General features: G+C 49.0%; 1 protein-coding gene across 1 annotated transcript; it reads right to left on the bottom strand.

Moving 5' to 3' along the window:
* Window positions 1-1798: 1798 nt before the first annotated feature.
* Window positions 1799-13106, bottom strand: FABP3 (fatty acid binding protein 3). The gene is made up of 4 exons (XM_077337142.1): window positions 12848-13106; window positions 6629-6801; window positions 2318-2419; window positions 1799-2096 (listed from the first exon to the last, which is right to left on the bottom strand). The coding sequence occupies exons 1-4, from the start codon at window positions 12918-12920 to the stop codon at window positions 2043-2045; spliced, it is 402 nt and encodes a 133-aa protein (XP_077193257.1). The 5' UTR covers window positions 12921-13106; the 3' UTR covers window positions 1799-2042.
* Between the last annotated feature and the right edge of the window lie 8952 nt (window positions 13107-22058).

Raw genomic sequence — 22058 nt, 5'->3', positions numbered from 1 at the left:
CCCAGGATATGTAACATCAGAGTTTAAAAACATACCATTTCAAAATCAATTTCTAATTGTACAATGGTAATTAAAACTATATAAAAAGCTGCCTCTTCATCAAGTCTTACTGGGGGAGGGGGGCTTGCTTTTAGAGCCTGGTTTTCAGGCAGGGAGGCCAGCATCTTGCCCATGTTAATTTCCTGGCCTGGACCGTAGGTCTGGCAGAACAGCTCCCACCTTGCAGGAATTTCCAAAGTCCCAGAGGGCCCTGATCTCATCGAAAAAACTCTGGCCCTTATGGAGATTGCTCAGTCTTAATGCTGGAGTGTAACAGAAGAGGCAGTCTCCTAGAAACGGGGTCTTCAGCATGCCCCATCTCTAGGACCTGGTTCAGTCTCCAATCTGGAGCTCGTGCAGCCGGCTCCATGGGGTACCTGGTAAGGGTTTATATACAGGCTTATTTACTTTTAATTTCTGAGCCTTGATTTATGTTGATTTTTAGCCTCCTGTAAGGGTAGCAGGTAGAAGGTTCTTGTGCAACAAAGTAAATCCTGAACAATATACCCTAAGGCTAAGTGTTGCGCAGTTATGGTGAGGTTGCTTGTGGTGTTTGTTTTCTATTGTTACGTTGATGAACTCAGAGCCTTTTATTGAGGGCCCTGCTTGAGCTGAACTCAGGCAAATGAGCAGCTTTACTAGCTCCGTATCTCTTCCTTACTAACAACTTCTCTCGCCTGCATAACCATGTACTTACCTTGGTCAAAAACCTTCCTTCTCTTGGCTCCTTAATAAAAACTCCTTTTACCCCTGGTATGTGGAGATAGTAGCTTTGCCTTCTCTGAGGGCTGCATGGGAATAAATAGAACAGTCCCTTGAAGCTGCTGAATATTACAGCTTTAATGAAATATGCTTGGCATCTCCAAATACCTGATTAGTGGCTTCAGAGACTCAAGTCTTCATAATTTAAACTAAACTGGATTTACAAGAATCACATAAATTTCACTGTCACTTTTTACAAGTTACACAATTTCTGGTGTCTTAAGAGGGCTGAAACTGAATGAGCACCCATGACAGTATATACTCTGTCCTCTTTATATTGCAGGGACGCTCTTTAATTTAAGATGTCCATGACTGAGGCTGTGTGAATGTATAAAATCATAACTCACTCTCTTAAACTGAAACTTTCTATCCCTAGAATGTTTTTGCTTTTTTGAAAGTGCACTGAATTTTTCTCCTGTGGCAATTTCAATTCCCAAGCAGTATTCCTTTCATCTCACACTATTTCAATCCCAGCTCTGAATCGCTTTGATTAAAATAGCGAATTTTCATAATGCCCCTCCTTATCTCCCCCTCACTCAGCTGCATAATTAAGTCCTGATGTTTCAGGCACATCTGTTGGAAGAATTTTAAATTTCTTCTCCTCTGCTTACCTAGTTCTTTCCTTTAAACTCACCTCCAGCCTTTCATAATGACAGTCTCTTCCCTCCCCAACACACAGGTGCTTCTCTGTGGCACTCCCCATATAATTCTTCCCCTCTAGTTTGTGCTTTCCAGAAAGTGCCTTGATTCCCGTTAACAGTAGGAACATGTAGTGCAGCGGTGAGGTGGGGTGAGCAGAAGAGCAAAGGCCGCCTTTCCCTCCCTCCCATCTTAAGAATGCAGATTTAAGAGTTCAGCATGTCTTAACTACACCACTGTTCCATTGCCATCAAGCCTTCTGCCTAGTGTGAGGTTTGAATAAGGTTGATAAACCCTGAGGTTCATACTGCCCACAATCCCAAACTGAACACCAATGAAAAGGGCATGAACACTCCGATGCCATTCCATAACAACTTGAGTTTATTATTCTCCACACTGTTTTTCTCCCCCCAGTGTTATTTTTTTAAGCAAGAAAAACTCCAAGATTGGTTTGATAGGGAGCAGTGAGGAGAGTCAGATACCAAATGGGTTCCAAAGTCCAATAACTTTACAAAACACTGGACAAAAAATAATAATAAAATACAGGCAATTTGGCAACTTGGTTGGCATTGAGACTGGTGGCCAAAAGCAGGCGGGAGCTGTTACTGTGCTTTCTGGTAAGTACGAGTGCAGACAACATCGCCCATGGTCAGAGTCTGAAAAAGAGGCAGACAAAAACAGTTTCAGGATTCACTTTCAACTTAAACACCTCCTTGCCAGGCATAACTGTGGTGGCCCCATTCAAAAGGTCATTAGAAACTACCCCCTCCCCCAAGCAGTTTTCAAATCTTTAACTAGTACTACACTTTTTTTTTTCTTTTTTTTTTTGCAGAGGGCATAGGTTTTAGTAAGCGGAGATGTACTTTGACCTCCTTACCAAGATTAGTTTTCCATCCTTCAGTTCCCGGACTAGTGTGGTCTCCTTTCCATCCCATTTCTGCACATGAACGAGTTTTCCATCTTCTAATGTCACAGTGGACTGGAGAAAGAGAGAGTCAGTCTGGGGTCATGAGGCTGTACAAGGGTTATCAGCAAAGAATCCAAATCTCCCGTGTAAACTCAAGATCATGAGCCTTCCTGCCTTTTCAAGAAAAGAGCCACAGAGGTGGTTTGCCATTGCCTGCCTCTGCACAGAAATCCTAGACTTCCTTGAGGGTTTCCCATCCAAGGAGTGATGAGGGGTGGCCTTGCTGAGCTTCTGGGATCTGAAAAGACGGTGCTAGCCTGGGCTGTCCAGGTCACAGCCCATCCATACTGACCACAATCATTTTATGGGGCCTTGGTGCTTGAAGGGAAAAGCACAAGCTTCCTGTTTCCACCTGCTCCTCAGAAAGCAATTTACATTCGCCCCTGGGCACATCAGCCAAACGGCTATTTAAAAATCCGAGTTCAGTATGTTCTTTAAGGCAGATGAACAAATGTTTCTGATCTTTGAAGTTCAAGGAGGTGGCTGCTCATGAGAACATTAATAGATGCATTCCATGCTAGAGATTTGGATTTCCAGATCAGGGGTAGCCCTTTGCAGTGTCAAGATTTTGTTTTAGATATTTAGCTGGCTAAACCAAAGCACTGGAAGATCAGACTTTGAGCCTTTCGTCCCAATGTAGGAACAGAGAACTTCCCAAATGCTTCTCCAAGACCCACTCCATCCTTACAATCTGCCTTTCTTAAAAGCAAAAGTGTTTTAAATCCCTAAAACAAGGCAGCAATTGCAAAATTCTTAGCTCACCTGTAAATAGTTTCTGATATTTTCCTGCACCATTTCCACCCCCCACCCCCCAATTGGCATGCCCTTTCACAGATTTGGAAACCAAACTAGAATGAAGCAGGAGTGGATAGCTGTGTTCTTTTTCTGTTCCCCTTTGGGTGCAGCAAACTGCATTGATTTAATTCTAGGAATAATCTAAAGTCTGAGCTCAGAAATTGATGCCCTCTTGAGAGAATGCAGCATTTTTCAGAACCACTGCAATTGGTTGGTTTAGTCTAGAACTGGATCCTGGCCCGTATGTGGAAAACAGGGCTGCGAGCGATTGGGATGTGAGTGTCCAGCATAGTGCAGGGGGTTGGACTAGATGACCCATGAGGTCCCTTCCAACTCAATGATTCTAAGTGCTAACAAGTAAAACAATTAACTGAGAACCAAATTAAAGGCTGTTTTGGATTCTCCTGTGTTACTGTAACAGGAAACTGAAAGGTATTACTGGTAATCCTGCCTTTAAACTAGGTGGTAATTAAATTGCAGGTTATCCAATGCTTTCTTTCCAAAAGCTCTCACAGCTGAAGGCTTGGCCTCTATAGAGCTTTCAGCAGTGCTAGAATTGGTTTAAAATTAAGTTAAATTGTTAAGACAGGAGCTGAGCATTTTTACCCATTGATAGTCCTATGAAAAATGTAATTCCAGCTTCCTGAAGGGAGAACGATTTAGCTGTGCCTTATGACTTGCTGTTACAGGCATTTTGGAAGTCATTTATTAAAACTACTTAAGATGTCATATTTCCCTTGTGAATTGGGCCCTTCCCTGATTCCTGGGCTCACAGCAGACATTGAAAGCATCAAGTAAGCAACTGTAGTTTGTTTCATCTGGATTTGGACAAAGTAACAAACCATGGTTTCTCAGGAATATGGACAGCTTCAGTTTTTTGAGTACTGAGCACAATGGATGGATACATAAGTCCAAGGACTTCCAAAGCTCATCGCTGAGTCTGAACAGAATCAGGGAAGGCTGCACCAAATAATGAATTAAGGTAGAGGACGTAATGGTTGACTATTCTGGGGTCCCCCAAAAAGCTTGCAGCCAAAACTGGATTAAAAACTGTGGCAAATGAAACAGTGGTTTGGCACACTAAAAAAACAACCTCTCTGAAGGGAGCTTGTTCCAAAATGTGAGAGCCATTCTTGGAAAGGAGTGGGCTGCAGGACATGCCAGGCTCGGTAATCTCAGGTTGGAGGGACAGCCAAAAATTGACAGCTAGAGGGCTGTCACTGGTGGACAGAGACATACATGGAGGCAGAGGTGGGGGTGACAGGCTACTGCCACAACCCAGGCTGCTTAGTGGGCTAGACATTTTGACCACAGCCACTTATTGGCGTTGTTAATTAGTTGTAGACATTGCCTCCAGGAGCTGCATCGAGCCACGGAGCTGACCCTTAGTGATTGGGCCCAACAGACAGGGAGTGCTCCGTCATTCCCCTGCAGCTTTGGAGCCAGACTAATTCCAGGCTGCAGGTCATGCTGCTCTTGCTGTTGTTTACCCTCTGGCTGGCTGCCAGGCAAATGATATCCTCTGAAGGTCAAGTGCCCAGCTTGTCCCTTACATGCAGCTGCAGTTCACACAGGGGCACACCTCCTTCCTGAAGAAAGACAATGAGATGCTTCCCTTGGTCCCTGAGCCTTTTGAGAGGATCTGCAGAGGCATTTTAGATATTTAAATTGTGGCTGCTTTAATCTAAATAAATGGGCATATTGCTGAACGGAGGTATGTCTCTGAGAATATGGCAGAAAGTATCCAGTGACTTAGCCAGCATGATGAAATGGTTAAGAGCAGCGGCCTCTAATCCGGAGAGCCGGGTTGGATTCCCTGCCTCTCCACATGCAGCTGGCTGGGTGACCTTGTGCCAGTCAAAGTCCTGTAAGGGCTGTTCTCAGAGCAATTCTGTCAGAGCTCTCTTAGCCCCACCTACCTCAATGGGTATCTGTTGTGGAGAGAGGAAGGGACTGTGATGTCAAGCTGCTTTGAAGAAGAGTTGATTCTTATATACCGCTTTTCTCTACCAGGAGGAGTCTCAAAGCGGCTTACAGTCGCCTTCCCTTTCCTCTCCCCACAACAGACACCCAGTGAGGTGGATGAGACTGATAAGATCCCTGATATTACTGCTCGGTCAGAAGTTTTATCAGTGCTGTGGTGATCCCAAGGTCACCCAGCTGGCTGCATGTGGGAGAGCAGGGAATCAAACCCGGCTTGCCAGATTAGAAGTCCGCACTCCTAACCACTACGCCAAGTTGGCTCCTTGGGGTAGTGAAAAGCAGGGCATAAAGCCAACTCCTCTTCTTTGTGCTTTTATTGGTTGGTCTGATTTCAGTCCACTGAGCTGTCATTCAGCATTTACCTCAGAGGCTTCCTGCATTTCATGTGGGAGAAAAATCTCCATGTGGAAATCAGCCTTAGTCACTTAGGGCAGCCCCATTCCAAATTAAAATCCAGTACACCGAACAAATTCATTCTCTTAAAGCAGGCAAAGCTGATCTCTATCTGCCCATTAGAGGAAATGTGGTTAAGATCTTTTGTCTTCCAAAGCAGTGGCATTCATTTATTTAGCATGAGCCACAAGAAGTTTCCTCTCAATCAAGATTTATCTTAAAATATCTGAGTAACTCCTTTCTTCACTTGGCAAAATTTCTTCCCCGTGTTTCTCTGTCTTGCTCGTCTACATTTCCCTCTATCTCCAGCATTCCTTTTTGCCCTCCCCGAAACACAGAAAATAAACTGTCCCGTAGCACTACACTAATTTTCGAAGAGCAGAAGGGAGGAAGCCCTCAGCATCTAAAATTTAGCTTATTGCTATGCATTTCATTCATACCCCGATCTTTGTAAAGAGCTTGTAAAGTTAACATCTAGTTACGTGAACTGCGGGTGTGAACCAGGAAGGATTAGGATCCCAGTTCGAGAGGGGAAGAACCGATTTGGGCTAGGCTGCATGTCTGCATTCGTAAGTCACACATAACCTGAGGTAGTGTTCAACAGCTGTTGGTGCAGGATGATAGGCAGGAAAACCAACAAGTTGGGTTTGTGCCCCTTTTTTTCCTCAACCACATTTCAGAATGTAGCCTTAGCATTCAAGTCAAGGAGAAAATGCTACCATTTTCAGTTATTTGCAAGCATCCAAGCCAGTGGCTAATTGCAAGTCTGAACTCTACGTGTGTGAAATGTTATGGAGTTTTAGTCAATTCATGGTGGCCCTATAGAGTTTTCAAGGGAAGGACAGAGTTAGTTTCTCATTGCCTGCCTCAGAATAGCAACCTTGGATTTCCTTGGTGGTGTCCAAGCCGAGTCCTAACCAGGGCCTATGCTGCTTAGCATCTGAGATCCGATGAGAACGGGCAAGCCTGAACAGGGCACTCCCTTCGCCTTGCCCAAATGGCCCCTCCTGATTGGCCAGGCTGAGAGATGCTGCACAGGCTGAGCCTTACCTTGACATGCCTGTCATCTGCTGTTGTCTCGTCGAATTCTTCTCCCAGTTTGAAGTTGATCTCTGTGCTCTTAAAAGTGCTCTGAGTCTTGAGAGTTATCTTGTCCCCGTCAATTTCAATTGTAGTGGAGGGTTTGGTCATGTTTGCGATCTGCCTTGTGGCAAAACCCACACCTGCAAGGCAGAGGGAGAGGGACAAGGGGACCAAAAACCAGCAGGTTAAAGACTGCAATATCTTCCAACTCTATGATTCTATGATTTGCGGGAAGGGCTGTATATTATGGCCAGTGGACAGCATTGACGCCTGAAAAATTATTTCAAGGCTCCTCCATAGTCCAGAGATTGAAAAAAACTGGTGTGAAAAAAGGCACATTGCTCCAAGTTCCTTGGAAGAAGGCTTGGGATAGCTTGCCATTGTAGGAAATGTATTTGTCGAAGAATAAAAGCCATCCTCCTTATTGGACTTCCCTTCTCCCCACCCCTGACACACAGCTCTAGCGTTGGCGGCTCCACTAGGGAAGAAAGGGTCAGCAGAACTGTCTAGTACAGTGGTTCTCAACCTGGGGGTCGGGACCCCTTTGAGGGTCGAATGACCCTTTCACAGGGGTCACAGCAGGGCAAGCCGCTTGGCTGGAGGAGCGCCATCCACACAACAGCGTTGCAGGGTAGATCGAGATAGAGTGTTCGTCTGTCTGGAGCAGCGGAAAAGAGTGAGACTGGCACGGTGGGACAAGAGGCAGAACTGAACTGAGAAACCCTGGGAAAAAACCCAATTTATATATAATCACGAGCAATGGATCTTCACGCCATTGGTCGGTTTCGGTTTAATTTCTGTGAAAGGACACTTGCATAATGTTATGGTTGGGGGTCACCACAACATGAGGAACTGTATTAAAGGGTCGCGGCATTAGGAAGGTTGAGAACCACTGCTCTAGCGCTAACAGCTGCAGCTTGGGAAACTCCTGTGAATTTGAGGGTGGAGCCTGGGGAGGACAGGGACCTCAGTGGGGTGCAATACAATAGAGTCCACCTTCCGAAGCATCCTCTTTCTCCAGGGAAACTGATCTTGCTTGTCCAAAGCTGTAATTCTGGGCAATCCTCAGGTCCCACCTGGAGGCTGGCAACCCTAGAACAGTCGTCATTGCCAGCAAAAAGCAATGAAGCTCAGGACCTTTAGCTAAAGGTTGGATGGATGTCCCTGGGGTTAAAAGAGATGGCTCACAGAGACTTCCCTCCTGCAATTAGCGTGACTGCCTTTCTCTGCTACAAGCGGTCTAGCTCTGTGCTCATAGAGCAATATGTCTGCTAATGCCACAGAGTAGGTTCATTAAAATGTTTTTGACTCCTCAGATTGTCCTATTTCCTACATGTCCTTCTTTTAAATGAGAAAAGTCATTTGTTGCCAACAGCGCTTCCGCCCCACTTGGCTGCCACTTCCCTCCAGCCACACTGGGAGTCCAGGAAAGCACAATCCTGCCCTGGTAAACAATAACTCCCAAATGCAGAGCGTCGGATGATTCTTAAAAGCCGACAGAGAAGAAACGCTCATTTCCGATAGGAAAATGTTGCAGCGCTTGCGAGCCTTAAAGATGGAGTGGCCGATGGCAGTGTTGGAAAGGAGAAAGGGGATAGGGAAGTGGTGGAGAGGAATGGCAAGAGTAGCTCTGGGTCCCTGTAATGTAAGCAGCAGACACCAATAAATGAATCAAGGTCATTTTGTAATGCTCTAGCAGCCCTTCTGGCTTTCCTCTCTGTGAAATTGAAAACAGAATGGGGGGGGGGGGAGAGGTGGATTTTGATTGCTTTGATTGGCCCAAAGGCTTAATTTGAGGGCTTTATTTAAGCAATAGCCTGTGCAGCTGAGAGGAACTAATACCTCCTGCTTTCAAGTGGGCTGGCCTGATGGTTTAATGCAAACAGCCCCGAAAAGCTGGTATCTGCAAGCTGACTCTCTCTAGCAGTCTCTCTTTTCCTTTGCATCTTTCGCTCTCCCCCTTCCTCCTTGCCGATTTTTCATGTTCACCCCTCCCCCCTTTGCTACAATGTCCAACGTTTGCTCTCTGGGCACAGATTCTATATCCGGGTAGCCACATTAAGTCTGCTACAGCAAAAAGCAAACAGATTTAATCCTCCACTTTCAAGAATTGGATTCAAACCCGCAAAAGAATATTCCGCCCTCCGACTCGTGCTTGCAGGGCTCTCCTTTTTGGTTATGCAGGTATGACTGTGTGCATTGCAAGTCAATGAGAAGGAATGTGGGCATTTTGTTGGTTACTCTAACCGTTTTTCCTCCTTGTGTTTTGAGGCACTCTTGCTTTGCACATATGCCCCCCTTGGCAGGCCTTGTCCCTTCTGATCCAAACACTCATTACAACTTACATATGTTTTTTTTTTTAAATGGCATAAATTAAGTCAATACCGAAGCACAGCAACTGTTCTATTTGAGAGATGGTGAAGAATTAAGCAAAAATTGAATGCCTGGATGTTAAATCTTTCATGAAAGATGCTTGCAGGGTTTGCCTCTATTATTGGGCTGGCTCTATGGAAAAGTTTAAAAGTTGTGTGTGGGGGGGGGGGGGTTGTGCAATCCATTGTTCTGGCCAAACCCTACTACAGCCCTGCTAATCCCCCCCCCTACAGCTAGCAGGGTCAGCAGGGTGCTAGAAAATGCCTCTGGATGAGATGAACCCACTAAAATGGTGATCTGCATCATATAAAAGAGCCAAGTCTTCACACATCAGAATCAAATCTGCTCATTACTTTTTATAGCCGTATGGGTGGAATTTGGGGTATGTCCCCACCCCTTGAGAAGGTGGGAAAGGCCAGCCTCCCCACCGATGCCCTGGCCGAGTGGCACTTTCAAGCCAAGTGGCTCCATACCAAAGTGGCAGCCAGGAGGAGGCCTTGGTGTTTGCACAGGGTGGGCTGCAGATAAGAGCTCTCCAAGCAGCCGGACGTGGGGAGATTGCAGCAGGGGAGCCTCTGGGCTGTGTTCCTTCCTGCTGATTCCCTTTTATCACTGCAGACTATTGCAGAGAGAGTAAGCCATTGGTCTCCCCCCCCCCCCCAAACAGAAACACTGGGACTGAAGCCAGCGTGAAGGTGACCCTCCATAACCCTCAAAACCAGTAGCTGGAATAGCAGGAGAAAAAGAGGCCTGTTGGAGGAAGGAGTAGAGGGGAGCCAAACCTCCCTGCCCTCCTCCCTCAAAGTCAGCACAACCTGCTGCTCTTGGGCTGGGCCCTAAGGTAAGGAAGCAGGCCAATACCAAGTGGGCGGGGTTCAGCCCTCAGGCCACTGGCGATCAGCTCTAGGTAAGGTAAGCTGGAAATTCAACATGGTAAGAATGGCTTTAGTTCTTCTGATGATGCTGACACAGGTATACTCTCTGGGTGCTTCTTAGAAGCATCCCTTGTGGCAGCTTAACATGTCCTTAGAAAGAGGTTTGAGCAGATTGGCAAGGTTAGGTAGGATTTCCATCTCTCTCTCTCTCACACAAACAATTGTATGTGCTTTTACGATGAGTGGAGTTCTGAAGGTAAAATGCTCAATTATAGCCTTATTCTGCCAGGAATAGCAGCATCTATGAAATTCTTGCTCTCCTTGGCACTAAAGACACAGCAGCATTGCTATAAAAATAAAAGGGAGACAAGCGCACCACAGACAGCCATCTTGGTGTTGTGGTTAAGAGCAGCAGCCTCTAATCTGGAGAGCCAAGTTCAATTCCCCACTCCTCCACATGCAACCAGCTGGGTCACCTTGGCCTTGTGACAGCTCTGGTAGAGCAGTTCTCACAAAGCAGACCTGTCAGAGCTCTCGCTGCCCTGCCCCACCTACTGCACCGAATGCCTGTTCTGGGAAGAGGAAGGGAAGGCAATTTGTGAGCCGCTTTGAGACTTCTTTGGGTAGTGAAAAACAGAGTATAAAACCAACTCTCCTTGGTTTGCCAGCTCATTCCATCTCCAGGTGCAGACTCACCTGTACCAACCTGGGGTCTCAGTTCCCTGCATTCATCCACCCTTCCAGGTCCACCTACCAACATGTTTTGCAAACAGCTCCTCTCCTTGTGCTAGCAGAACCAAGATGGCTGCTCCATGAAGTACTGAGGACAGTCTAGTTACTGAGGCTGCCTAAGCCACTGTCTGGACTGCTGAGATTTCAGGGGCCAAGATCAGCCAAACAGCTGCTCTAGCCGGGTTGAATTATATACATGTGGCCATCCCTGACCTGGATGGCCCGGGCTGGCCTGAGCTTGTCAGATTTTGGCAGCCATGTAGAGTTGGTCCCAAGTAGGACTTGTGTGGAAGGCCACCAAGCATGTCTCTGGGTCCCCAGGGTTGCTTCACACAAGCAAGCAATGACAAACCACCTCTGTGCATCTCTTGCTTTGAAAGCCCTACAGCAGGGGTAGTCAACTTGTGGTCCTCCAGATGTTCATGGACTACAATTCCCATGAGCCCCTGCCAGTAAATGCTGGCAGGGGCTCATGGGAATTGTAGCCCATGAACATCTGGAGGACCACAGGTTGACTACCCCTGCCCTACAGGGTCTCCATAAGTCATCTGCAAGTTGACAGCACTTTCCACCGCCCCGATCTGTGAAGTCACACCTGACTTATGGCAACCACATCCTGGAGCTTCCAAGGCAGGGAGAGACACAGGTCTTCAGCCTTCTGTGATGGTCCCCTCCCTCCACCTTCCAGACGTCCTGAAATCTGTTCAGACTGGACTCCATACCCTATGCTTAAGTAAGGGGAGCAACCAATAAGCAAAAGGGGTGCACAAGGCCTTGAAGCAAACACTTTGCTGTTTTCTCAGCCCAAATCTACCCTAGTACGGGATTCCCAGCATGAAGAGGCCTGCCTGGAGTTGGAAGCAGCAAGTGACTCTAAACAAAGGGCAGAAGTCCAATAACTGTATTCCTGTAAGTTAATAAGGAATCAAGCTAAGGGACTAACTCTGAAATCAGTCAGGAAGCTCTCAAAAATTGTGGCGACGACAATAATGGCGGTGGCAATATTGCCTGGAGGTCTGAAGAAACACCTGGACAAGCTGGGAGCTGAACGAACAGCACCATCTCATCTCCGGGAGACGGTGTTGCTTCGAACAGCAAGAATCCCATAAAGCTTCATCTGCAATTCCTGAGTCCTTGGCTAGATTGCAGATCGCAGAACAGTCAAATACCTGACTGGGGCAAACCTGAGCAATATAATAATTATAATAAAGAATAATGTATTCCTTTTCCTCAGAGAAGGGAGAGCGGCGCCAAGGCGATTCTGCCAAGAGCAGCAGAAAACCGGGGCGGTCCCTCTCCCGGACTTGTGCTGAGGCACTGCCAGAGCCCACAGGGCACGGAGCCGGCTGGCTTTGCGCACCCGAGCAGGATGGAGGCACCGCCAGAGGGGGCGCGCCGAAGGCAAGGGATGCCACTCAGCCAGGAATGAATTGGCTTCTTCGGTCCCCTCCCCGCTCCTCCGGCGCCCTTCTCTCGCTCGGCAGACACGCCACCACCGAGCTGGCCGGGGGCAGGGTGGCGAGCGTCCCGGTGGGGCCTGGAACGACAACCCATCCCCGGAGGGCAGCGACTCGCTCCTCTAGCGACAGTGTGACTTCTGCCGCCCTGTACCGCGCCGGCGTCCTCCTCTTCCTCCCCCCCCCCTCAATCCCCAGGAATGTCCCCAGTCAGAGTTGGCAACCCGACAGGCGCGCGAAGCCACCCCCCCTCGGGCGGGGCATCCGAGAGCCGCCCGTGGCTGCAAAAAAGGTCGCGCCCATTTGGGGGGGGGGGAGCAGGGGCCCTGCTGGCAACCGCGGCTGGAGAGGCCTCCGCCTCGCCCCCGGAAGGTGCTCCCAGCATCCCGCGAGGCACACGCAGCAGCCCCCCCCCCCTCACTTCTTCCCCCCCGGCCCAGTATTTCGCTGAAGCCCCCACGTGGCTGGGCGGCCGGCCGGCCCTCGGCAGCCTCTCCAGGCGCTTCCCCGCCGCGCCCTGCAGCGCCTTTGGCCGCTAAGGAGATGCCCCGGCCGAACCCGCCGTCTCTCTCTCCCCTCCCCCCCCCCAAACCCCAGGCCAGGGTCTCGCCCAGGCAGAGCGCCTCGGCCACGCGCCGGACCCGGCCGCCTCCATTGGCTGGCGAAGGCCGGCGGCGGCTTGCCTCGTGCGCCCAGGAGGGCACCTTCCTTTGGCGGCTCCCTGCCTCCCGCCCCCGCCCGGCCCTCACCGATGGCCTTCATGTAGTCGTCGAACTTGCAGCTGTCCACCAGGTGCCAGACGCCGGCGAAAGCTTCAGCCATGGCTGCGCTCGGGAAAGAACGGGCGGGCGAGGTAAGGCGAGGCGAGCTGCGCTGCTGTCCCTGACGCTGTCCTTCTCCAACGCCTCAGCAGCTCTCCCCGCACGCGCGCGCGCCAGTCTGCGCCGGCAGCGCGGCGGCCTCTTTTTAAAGCGCTCCCTCCGGATCACATGGCCGGGCGGGCGGGAGTGAGAGAGAGTGAGTGTGTGAGGGAGAGTGCGTGAGGGCGGCGCTGTGCCAAGCGGCAGGTGGAACGGGTGGGGCGAGCCCCCGAGCCCTCCCTGGACGGACGGCCGGCCCGGCCCAGCCCAGCCCTCTTTCGCCGGCGCCTCCACCGAGAACCCTGCAAGCCTTGTGCCGGGCGGTCCCCGCGGCGACTGGGGCAGGGCTTCTTTCCATTGCTCCGAAGGGCCAAGAGGGCCTGGCGGGCTGAGGCTCAGAGCCGCGGAGGGGTTCGACCTCCCAGCGAGAGCGAGAGCGAGAGCCCGCTTGCGCCACCCGGGCCGTGCCTGTGCTTCTCCGGAGAGATGGAGAAGAGCGCGGGGCGATGCCGTCTTTCCCACACGGCGAAAGGAGGAGCAGAGCCCCGGTCGGGATTGGGGCGCCGAGGGATCTTGGCCGGGGCGTCGTTTGGGACCCCCTGAGGACCCCTGGAGTTTCTCCCCTTGGGCTGAATGAATGAAACCGGGGCGGCAGATCCTCGACTCTGACGTGGCCGGGGAGCACTGAGGTGGCTCTGGGTGGAGCACCCACGTTGCTTCACTAGGGTTGCTGATCTCCAGGTGCAGCCGGGATCAGTCGAGGATCTGCTGCCCCACCTTTCATTCAGCCCAGGGGGGGAAACTCCAGGGGTCCTCAGGGGCCAGGAGCTCCCATTGATGGCCCACCCAAGACCCCACGGGGCCCTTCTCTTTGCCTGTGCGGGGACAGTGGCCTCCAGGTGCTGATCTCCAGGTGTGGCCTGGAGATCCCCCAGAATTACCGTTGATCTCCAGGCGACAGAGATGGGCTCCCCTGGAGAAAGTGGCTGCCCATACCAAGTGGGCTCCATACCATTCTACTCTGCTGAGGTCCTTCCCCAACCTCCATGGCCAAGTCTCCAGAATTTCCTAACCTGGAATTGGCAACCTTATGCTCCCCCCCCCCCAACAGGGGTTCAGATTCCATTAAAAGGTCCGTTCTCAAGATCGTGCAAGGATGCTCCAGGGCAAATCCCACAGAGTTCGGTTGAACGACTTTGGCACTGACCTGGCAGGAGCCAGGTGGTAACCTAGCCCGGCGGTGAAAGGACAAAAAATTTTGGGCTAAGTGCGAAGCCCATTCCACCTACTCAGCATTTGCCCCCCTCCCCACACCATCTCCTGCCCGTGTGAACCAAGCCTTCATGGTGTTCCTCAGCCCGTCTAGGCTGGCATCCAAGCTGACTTAGCGTTCAGAGCCCTGCCCAGTCCTGCCCAGGATGGCTCAGGCTAGCCTGGGATAATCCGATCTTGGAAGCCAAGCAGGGGCGGCCACTGTTTGTCGTCCGTGGATGGGAGATAAAGGGAATCCAGGATCTCTACACAGAAGCGGGCATTGGCAAACCACCTCTGTGTGTCTCGTGCCATCAGTCGGCTGTGTTTTGACAGCCCTTTCCTCCACCCTCTGTGTCAACCTGGCTCTCCTGGGTAGGCCTTATACAACCCCACCCTGCAGCATTATTGTCCAGGGCCCTAACTGAAAAGCACTTTCCCCAGCAGCAGGCCTGCTGCTTCCCTTGTTCCTGCCACCTTTGGCACTTGACACCCACCCATCCTATCTCTCTTGGCCCTGGTTCATCAGCATTTCAGCTGCGGCTTACGGAATTTGGCCAGGGGTCATTCTGTCCCCTTTGGCTCCCTACGAACCCTGCCTGCTTGGGGCCTGCTCTTTAACCTTGATGATCCAGCAGCCATTTAAGGCAGTGGTCCTCAACCTTCCTAATGCCACGGCCCTTTAATGCAGTTCCTCCTGTTGTGGTGACCCCCACCCATAAAATTATGCAAGGGTTCTTTCACAGAAATTAAACTGAAATTGACCAGTGGTGTGAAGATCCATTGTGCATGATTGTATATAAATTGGTTTCTTTCTGGGGTTTCTCAGTTCAGTTCTGTCTCTCGTCCCACCATGCCAATCTCACTGTTTTCCGCTGCTCCAGAGAGACGAATGCTCTATCTCGATCTACCCCACAAGGCTGTTTTTTGGATGACGCCCCCTGGCTAAGCTGCTTGCCCTGCCATGCCCCCTGTGAAAGGGTCATTCGACCCCCAAAGGGGTCCTGACCCCCAGGTTGAGAACCACTGATTTAAGGGACATTGAAGGAGCAGGAGGGTACAAAATAGATTGCAGTAGGATCGCACCCTTGCTAGCATATGAGTTTAGGCATTGCATTGATTGGGGAAAGGGTTAAAATATTTGTAATCCCCTAGCCATGCCCCCCCAACCCAAGATTTTTAGGATTCTCATCTCGAGGAGACCCATTTTATTCATCTCCCTCAATCTCCCCGCCCCACAGACTCTGAATTGCTGTTAGCATTCCATGCTTCTTGGAATAGGTTCAGCATCAAGTGTCTTAATTAAAGCATGCTTTCCTTTGGGTTGCTTTATAATTTTTTTTCTATACTTAACAAGTCTTTGAAGTATTTTTATTTTTGTTTTTTATTTATGTGATTTCTTATCTGTCCATTCCAGCATAGTCAGCCCGGGGCGATTTCCAACATATTTCATGGTAAAATAATTGGGCATTTCCGCACATCAGTAAAAATAGCATTATGCCAGCTGAATGCCAAAGTGCTAGATTTTATGTGCTAGATTTTATCAAGCCCTTCCTCAGCTTTTTGTTGTCTCGCCATTGTCTGCTGCTTTTTCGCGTGTCTCACCCTCCTCACTTGCTGCTGGAAATGGCAGAAGAGAGCAACGCGCCTTATATGTGACTCTCTTCCACCTGTCAATCAATTTGGGCAACCAATTCCCTTCCTCCATATTTTGATTCAGTTTAAAGGTACCACAATGCCTGCTATTTTTTAAATTATTATTATTCATACTTCTGCGTTGCAGTGCCTATGCATGGAATCATAGATGTATAGTGCTTTTTTAACACCACCCCTTATGGGATCACGAGTCCTTTGATACATTTAAAAATTAATATTCCTGATTTTGGGGGGTGGGAGAGAAAACTTTCAAGAGGCATGCTTTGTGTTACAACCTTGAAAAAAATATTTGTTTATTCCTGGCATCACCTACACGTGTGTCTCCTATTTGTTGCTCCAGGCATGTTGCCATTTTAAAAAAGAAATTCCTGTCCCTGCGAACAAGGGAGAGAGAGTGGGTGCAAGGGCGGTACGAAGCAAGCAACTTTAGCGTGTTTGAGCCTCTGTACCTTCCTTATGCTGGTTGCCTGCTAGTTGGTCTCCGATAGCTAGCACTTTTTAGGTTGGGGAATCCACTTTATGCAATTCCCCAACTTGTGCTTTAAAATGGAGGATGTAGCAAGCTGTCAGCTGGCCAGACACTGGATGTGGGCGACATCATGCAGAGTGGCTGGAAAACAACGCTTATGTTAGGTAAGCATTTCACTATATTTATCACATGCGGAAAAGCATGTGTATGTACAACCATACTCTGTAGTATGAAGTATGTACAAACCTTGTACCTGTTTTTGCTGCCTTTGTGTTTAGTCATCTACTTTACTATTAGATGTAGTATGATAAAATAATTCTCTTTAGTGGAAGAGCGGAATTCACGTTGAAGTGAAAAAAACTACAGCCCCCCACCCCTTTAATCTTTGAGGTGTTCTTCCCACAAACTGTAAGGTAAAAATTCAAAGGAAAATCAGAGCACTATAAGGTTTTATTTATGTTTTAATTGTAATTTTAATAGTACACATGTATGCATGTTATGTGAACTGAACCGGCCCGAGCCTGATTGCAGGGAGGGGTGGTCTATAATAAAAACAATAAATAAAATAAATGTACCAGAAGGGAAGATGATCCTAAATTTAATAAAATCAGAGTCGGGCGGGCCCAACATTGGATCTGGGCTCACTGGGTTCCTCTGAGTGATCTGATTGCCTCACTCCCATATTAGCAACCTGATGTCCCTCGGCTAACGTGGGGCTGTTTGGGAGGGGGGGGGTTAGTGGGGTTAGTTAGTGCTCGCCTGGTGCCTAACATTGATAGTGTGGATTGGTTTTAATGGTTTTAACTGTGTGTTTTATTGTAATTTTTATCTTGTAAACCATTGTGAGCCTAAAGGAACGGTGGTATAAAAGCTTAATAATAATAATAATAATAATAATAATAATAATAATAATAATAATAGTGCAGTAGCACCTTTAAGACCAACAAAGATTTATTCAAGGCGTGAGCTTTCGAGTGCAAGCACTCTTCCTCAGACACTCAACTTGCACTCGAAAGCTCACACCTTGAATAAATCTTTGTTGGTCTTAAAGGTGCTACTGGACTCTGATTTCATTGTGCTACTTCAGACCAACACGGCTACCCATTTGAATGTATCCTAAATTTAATGGGACTCCTGTTTTAAAAGTGATGCACAAACATTTTTTAAATAACTTAGATTCAGGTGGGTAGCCCTGTTGCATGTGCATGGAAGTCTATCCCCAGAATTAATCTTTGTTGGTCGTAAGGGTTCCGTCTCAGACGTTGTTCTGATACTCATAACTTGTAGGTGGATGTCAAACCAACCTCTCTTCTTCTTGATGGCAGGGTGGGCAAATTTAATCTTTCCTTTTGGGTACATAAAGTCAGGGCAGATTTTGTCTGTCGCACTCGCTATGAAAATGCCACCCAAGCCTGCCTCTTTGCAGTGAATTTTGTGGATGAACCCAGTATCAAATAAAGATCTGAAGACACCTCTGTAATCTACCCTGGTTGTTTCCAGACCACCTGAGAGCTGGAGGCTTGGACCTGGTCTTGCAAGAGGCATAAAAAAAAAAACAGCTGCTGCCCAAACAGTGTTTCTAAAAATCTGCAAAGCCAGTTGTGTGTGTGATGGTCAGTCAGAGGTCTTGCTAGACAAAAGACCAATATGCCCCTGCCCACTTTCTGGAAACATTTTGTGGAGCCAGGAAAGGTATTGTCAGGCACCACAGTGCCATCACTGGAGACCCCTGTACTATACCATGCCTTTCTTCCATGCAACTCAACTCACAGAAGTGCTTCCAGGGAGGGTTGCCAACTCCAGGTTGCAAAATTCCTGGAGATTTAGAGGTGGAGCGTGGACAGGACAGGGCAGGACACGGAAGGGACTTTAGTGATGTTGCCATAGTGTCTACCCTCCAAAACAGGCATTTTCTCAATGGGAAGAGATCTCTGCTACGAAAGTAAGAGCCCTGCTGGACCAGACCAAGGGTCCATCTAGTCCAGCATCCTGTCTCACAGGGCATAGAGGCTGAGACCTTTCCCTGATGTTGCCTCCTGGCTCTGGGATTCCTGCCTGTTGACAACACTATAGCCAGGCAATCTGCCTGAGCACTGAGTAGACCCACTTAGCATCAGCAGTGCCATGGAGCTCCATGCCATGATCTTTTCCCCAGGGATTGAGTCCTGATCCACAATTACAGTAAAGAAGCTTTGGTGTTCACAACATTAGGCTGATTTGAACCATTGGCTTCCCATCTCACTTGGGTACAAGTCTATTTCAAAGCAACAGCTAGCGCTAACCAACTAGCAACAGAATTATCCCAAATTATAAAACAGGGACCTAAAGCCAGGTGCGAAATAGGAGCAACCAAAACCGTCTACTTGCATATTTAAAACTTGCAACTCCCGGATGTTGAAGGTAGCTTGTGCAAAATTGAATTTTGTAGATCCCGTTTGTAGATTCCTGTGAAGTTCTGGGTGAGGTCAGCGATGACAACGGTGAATCCCCAACAAAAATAGGAGCTATCTGAAGTATCCATCCAAGAGGAGAGTCCTGTGGCTGGAAAGACTAAAAGGCTAGCCACTTCCAAAACCCTGATGGTGTCCAGCTGTCAGCTGTCAATGCTGTAAATGAGAAGACCCACAGAATGTGGTTTATATTCTGCGCTGTCATTGCACATCATGGGATAAGCAAGTGTCCATGGTAGCATGGTGGTTCCCTGTTTGCCCTGGTCAGACCCTGCCACATTGAGCCATGCAACTTCCAGTCTAGACTACTGCAGTTTGCTCTACATAGGGCTACCCTTGAAAATGCTTTGGAGGCTGCAGGTGGTCCAGAATGCAGCCACCTGGTTGCTGGTCAGCACATATTACTCCAATTCTGCTGCATTTACATATGCTACCAATTAGTCGTTAATAGTTTGTAACCCTCATACCTATAGGACCACCTCTCTTGCTACAAGCCCCCGTGCTCCCTTTGGTCATCCTCTAGGGCAGTGGTCCCCAACCTGCGGGCCGCGGCCCGGTGCCAGGCTGCGAAGGCCATGGCGCGAGGCCGCAGCTCCCTCTCCCCGCCCCCCCCCCCGCAGTAAAAAACTTCCCAGGCCGCAAGCTTGCGGCCCGGGAAGCTTCTTACTGCGGGAGGGCGGGGAGAGGGAATCAGGGCCGGGCCCCGCCCGTGCAGCCCACGGCCGCGTAATGCGCATGCGCAATGCGTGGGTGTGGCCCGATACGCGGGCGCAGCCGTGGGCATGGCCCGATGCGCGGGCGTGGCCTGATGCCCTGCTGGTCCCCAGCCTCAGAAAGGTTGGGGGCCACTGCTCTAGGGCAGTGGGGTTCTCAACCTGGGGGCCAGAACCCATTTGGGGGTCAAATGACCCTTTCACAGGCGTTGTGGCAGGGCGAGCAGCTTGACCGGGGTAGATTGAGATAGAGTGTTCATCTGTCTGGAGCAGCAGAAAAGAGCGAGATCGACATGGTGGGACAAGAGGCAAAGCTGAACTGAGAAACTCAAGAAAAAAACCAATTTATATACAATCATGAACAATGGATCCTCACGCCCTTGGTCAGTTTTGGTTTAATTTCTGTGAAAGAAAACTTGCCTAATTTTATGGTTGGGGGTCACCACTACATGAGGAACTGTATTAAAGGGTCGCAGCATTAGGCAGGCTGAGAGCCACTCTTGCAGGTTCCTGGTCTGAGATGGCCCAGTCAGCAGTCACCAGGGGAAGAGCCTTCTCAGTTGTGGCTCCTATCCGTCGGATGACGCCTGTGCCCTGATGAACCTGCTGAGGACATGCAAAGCTGAATAGTTTTGGATGGCCTTTGGAGGGCAATCCACATATTTTGGCTGTTTTTATCAGTGTTATATAGTGTTAGCCACACATTTGGAGTATTTTATATCAGTGATTTCTTTTTCTGTTGTTTTTACCTTGTTGGTTTTAATGTTTAAAGTAACCTCAAGATCCTTTGGGTGAGCAGCGAGGACACAAATCTGAGAAATAAACAATCAATAAAAGCTCCGTGCCTGGACTTCCTTTTTGATCAGCAACGGAAGCAAATGTCCCTGCCAGCTCCAGCTGCCGGCTGTTTGCTAAGGAATGATTCCCAGGGTATGTTCCCTTTCCCAACAAGGTTGTTCCATGCTGACCTGCCCAGTTCTCCAAATGCTGCTGGCTGTTGGCCACTGGTGGACTCAGCAGCCAGATGGACTCAGTCCAGACCTGTAGATCCCCACAGAGGCTGCGGTCTTTGGTTGCAACGCGGTACTGGAGAGTCCCTGCCCAGGTTAGACTCCAAAGTGCTGCCAGGATACTATCATGGGGAGGGGAGGGGCTGAAATCTCCCAATGGCTTTTGGACCTTTGACCAGTGGCAGAAGTCAGCGATTCTTGCCTCTCATATCTGCTCTGGGTATTGGAAGGCAGCCAAGCTGAGTAGACCTCTGTCCTAGCACTGCCAAGCTACAGGTGGGGCCTGGAGAACTCCCAGGATCACAGCGGATCTCCTGGCAACAGAGATCAGAGCCCCCTTCCCTCCCCAAACCCCTCCTCCCCTAGCTCCACTCCCCAAATCTCCTGGAATTTCCCCAAAGTTTGCAACCCTGCGCTCTTCCCAGGGCAGGGATGGCTCTTGTGACCCAGTGAGGGGGGCTAGAATCTCAATTTGATTGACTGAGTTTGCATATTTTTATGCCCATCCTTCTCCAAGTTGTTCAGGGCAGCCAACGTTTAACTTCCCTCCTCTGTTTGACTTGCACTACACAGGAAAGGCTGAGAGAGAGAGAGAGAGAGAGAGAGAGAGAGAGAGAGAGAGAGAGAGAGAGAGGCTGGCTCAAGATTACCCACTGGGCAATTGTGGTTCAGTGGGGATTTGAACCCAGGTCTCTCAGATATCTGCTATCCTAACCGCTATGCCCAGCTGGCTCTCCTGCTTTAACATGACAGTTCCGAGGCAGTCATGGGTAAGTCATGAGACCGAAAAAAGACAATTCGGCACAATTCTGCTGCTTTGTAGGCCATGAGGTGACCGTGGGAAGCATGCTCAAAATGATTTCCATTCCATCATCTGGAAAATATTTATTTCCTTAATGTATTTCAAGCAGCTAATCATCCCTTTGTCCTTTGACCTGGAATTCTCTCCACAACTGACTGCAGGGTTTTGTACTGAAAGGCATACACCACAAGCAGAAGGGAGGGAGGGAGGGAGGGAGGAAGGAAGGAAGGAAGGAAGGAAGGCAGGCAGGCAGGCAGGCAGGCAGGCAGGCAGGCAGACAGACAGACAGACAGACAGACAGACAGACAGACGGACAGAAGGAAGACAGACAGACTTGCTGGCGAAGAACAAACGTAACAGGTCTTAATTTCTTATATTTTGCTTTTGCTTTCTTATAGATGATTTTAAAAACAGATCGGACAGATTCTGAAGAACTAGCCTATCAGTGGCTACAAGCTATGGTGACTAAAGGGAACCTCCTTGTTCCTTGTTCAGGGGTTTTAGTGGTATTAGGAGATTGTGGCAGAATATAGAAAATATACAAGAATGCTAGGAGTAACACAACAATGAGGTATTATTTCTTTTGTTTACAGGGCTTTTGTCCAATCTCCCTGGCTGCATAAAGGGTTTTTTTGTTTATGGATATTTATTCAGGTGTAGGTTTGTAATTGACCTCTGCAGATCCATTCGGATTGAGATGCATCAGGTCATTTTATTATCTACTAGGGGCCAAGCCTGTTGCATTCAGG

This window comes from Paroedura picta, chromosome 5 (assembly GCF_049243985.1).
Source record: "Paroedura picta isolate Pp20150507F chromosome 5, Ppicta_v3.0, whole genome shotgun sequence".
NCBI lineage: Eukaryota > Metazoa > Chordata > Lepidosauria > Squamata > Gekkonidae > Paroedura > Paroedura picta.
This window is presented reverse-complemented; position numbering and strand designations above follow the sequence as displayed.

What these genes read in the sequence shown, in the direction of transcription:
- FABP3 (XM_077337142.1), bottom strand. Translation starts at nt 12,920, where the DNA reads ATGGCTGAAGCTTTCGCCGGCGTCTGGCACCTGGTGGACAGCTGCAAG. An exon ending in CGACTACATGAAGGCCATCG is followed by an intron (nt 6,802 to 12,847) that starts GTGAGGGCCGGG and finishes TCTGCCTTGCAG; the next exon opens with GTGTGGGTTTTGCCACAAGG. An exon ending in CAGATGACAGGCATGTCAAG is followed by an intron (nt 2,420 to 6,628) that starts GTAAGGCTCAGC and finishes CTCTTTCTCCAG; the next exon opens with TCCACTGTGACATTAGAAGA.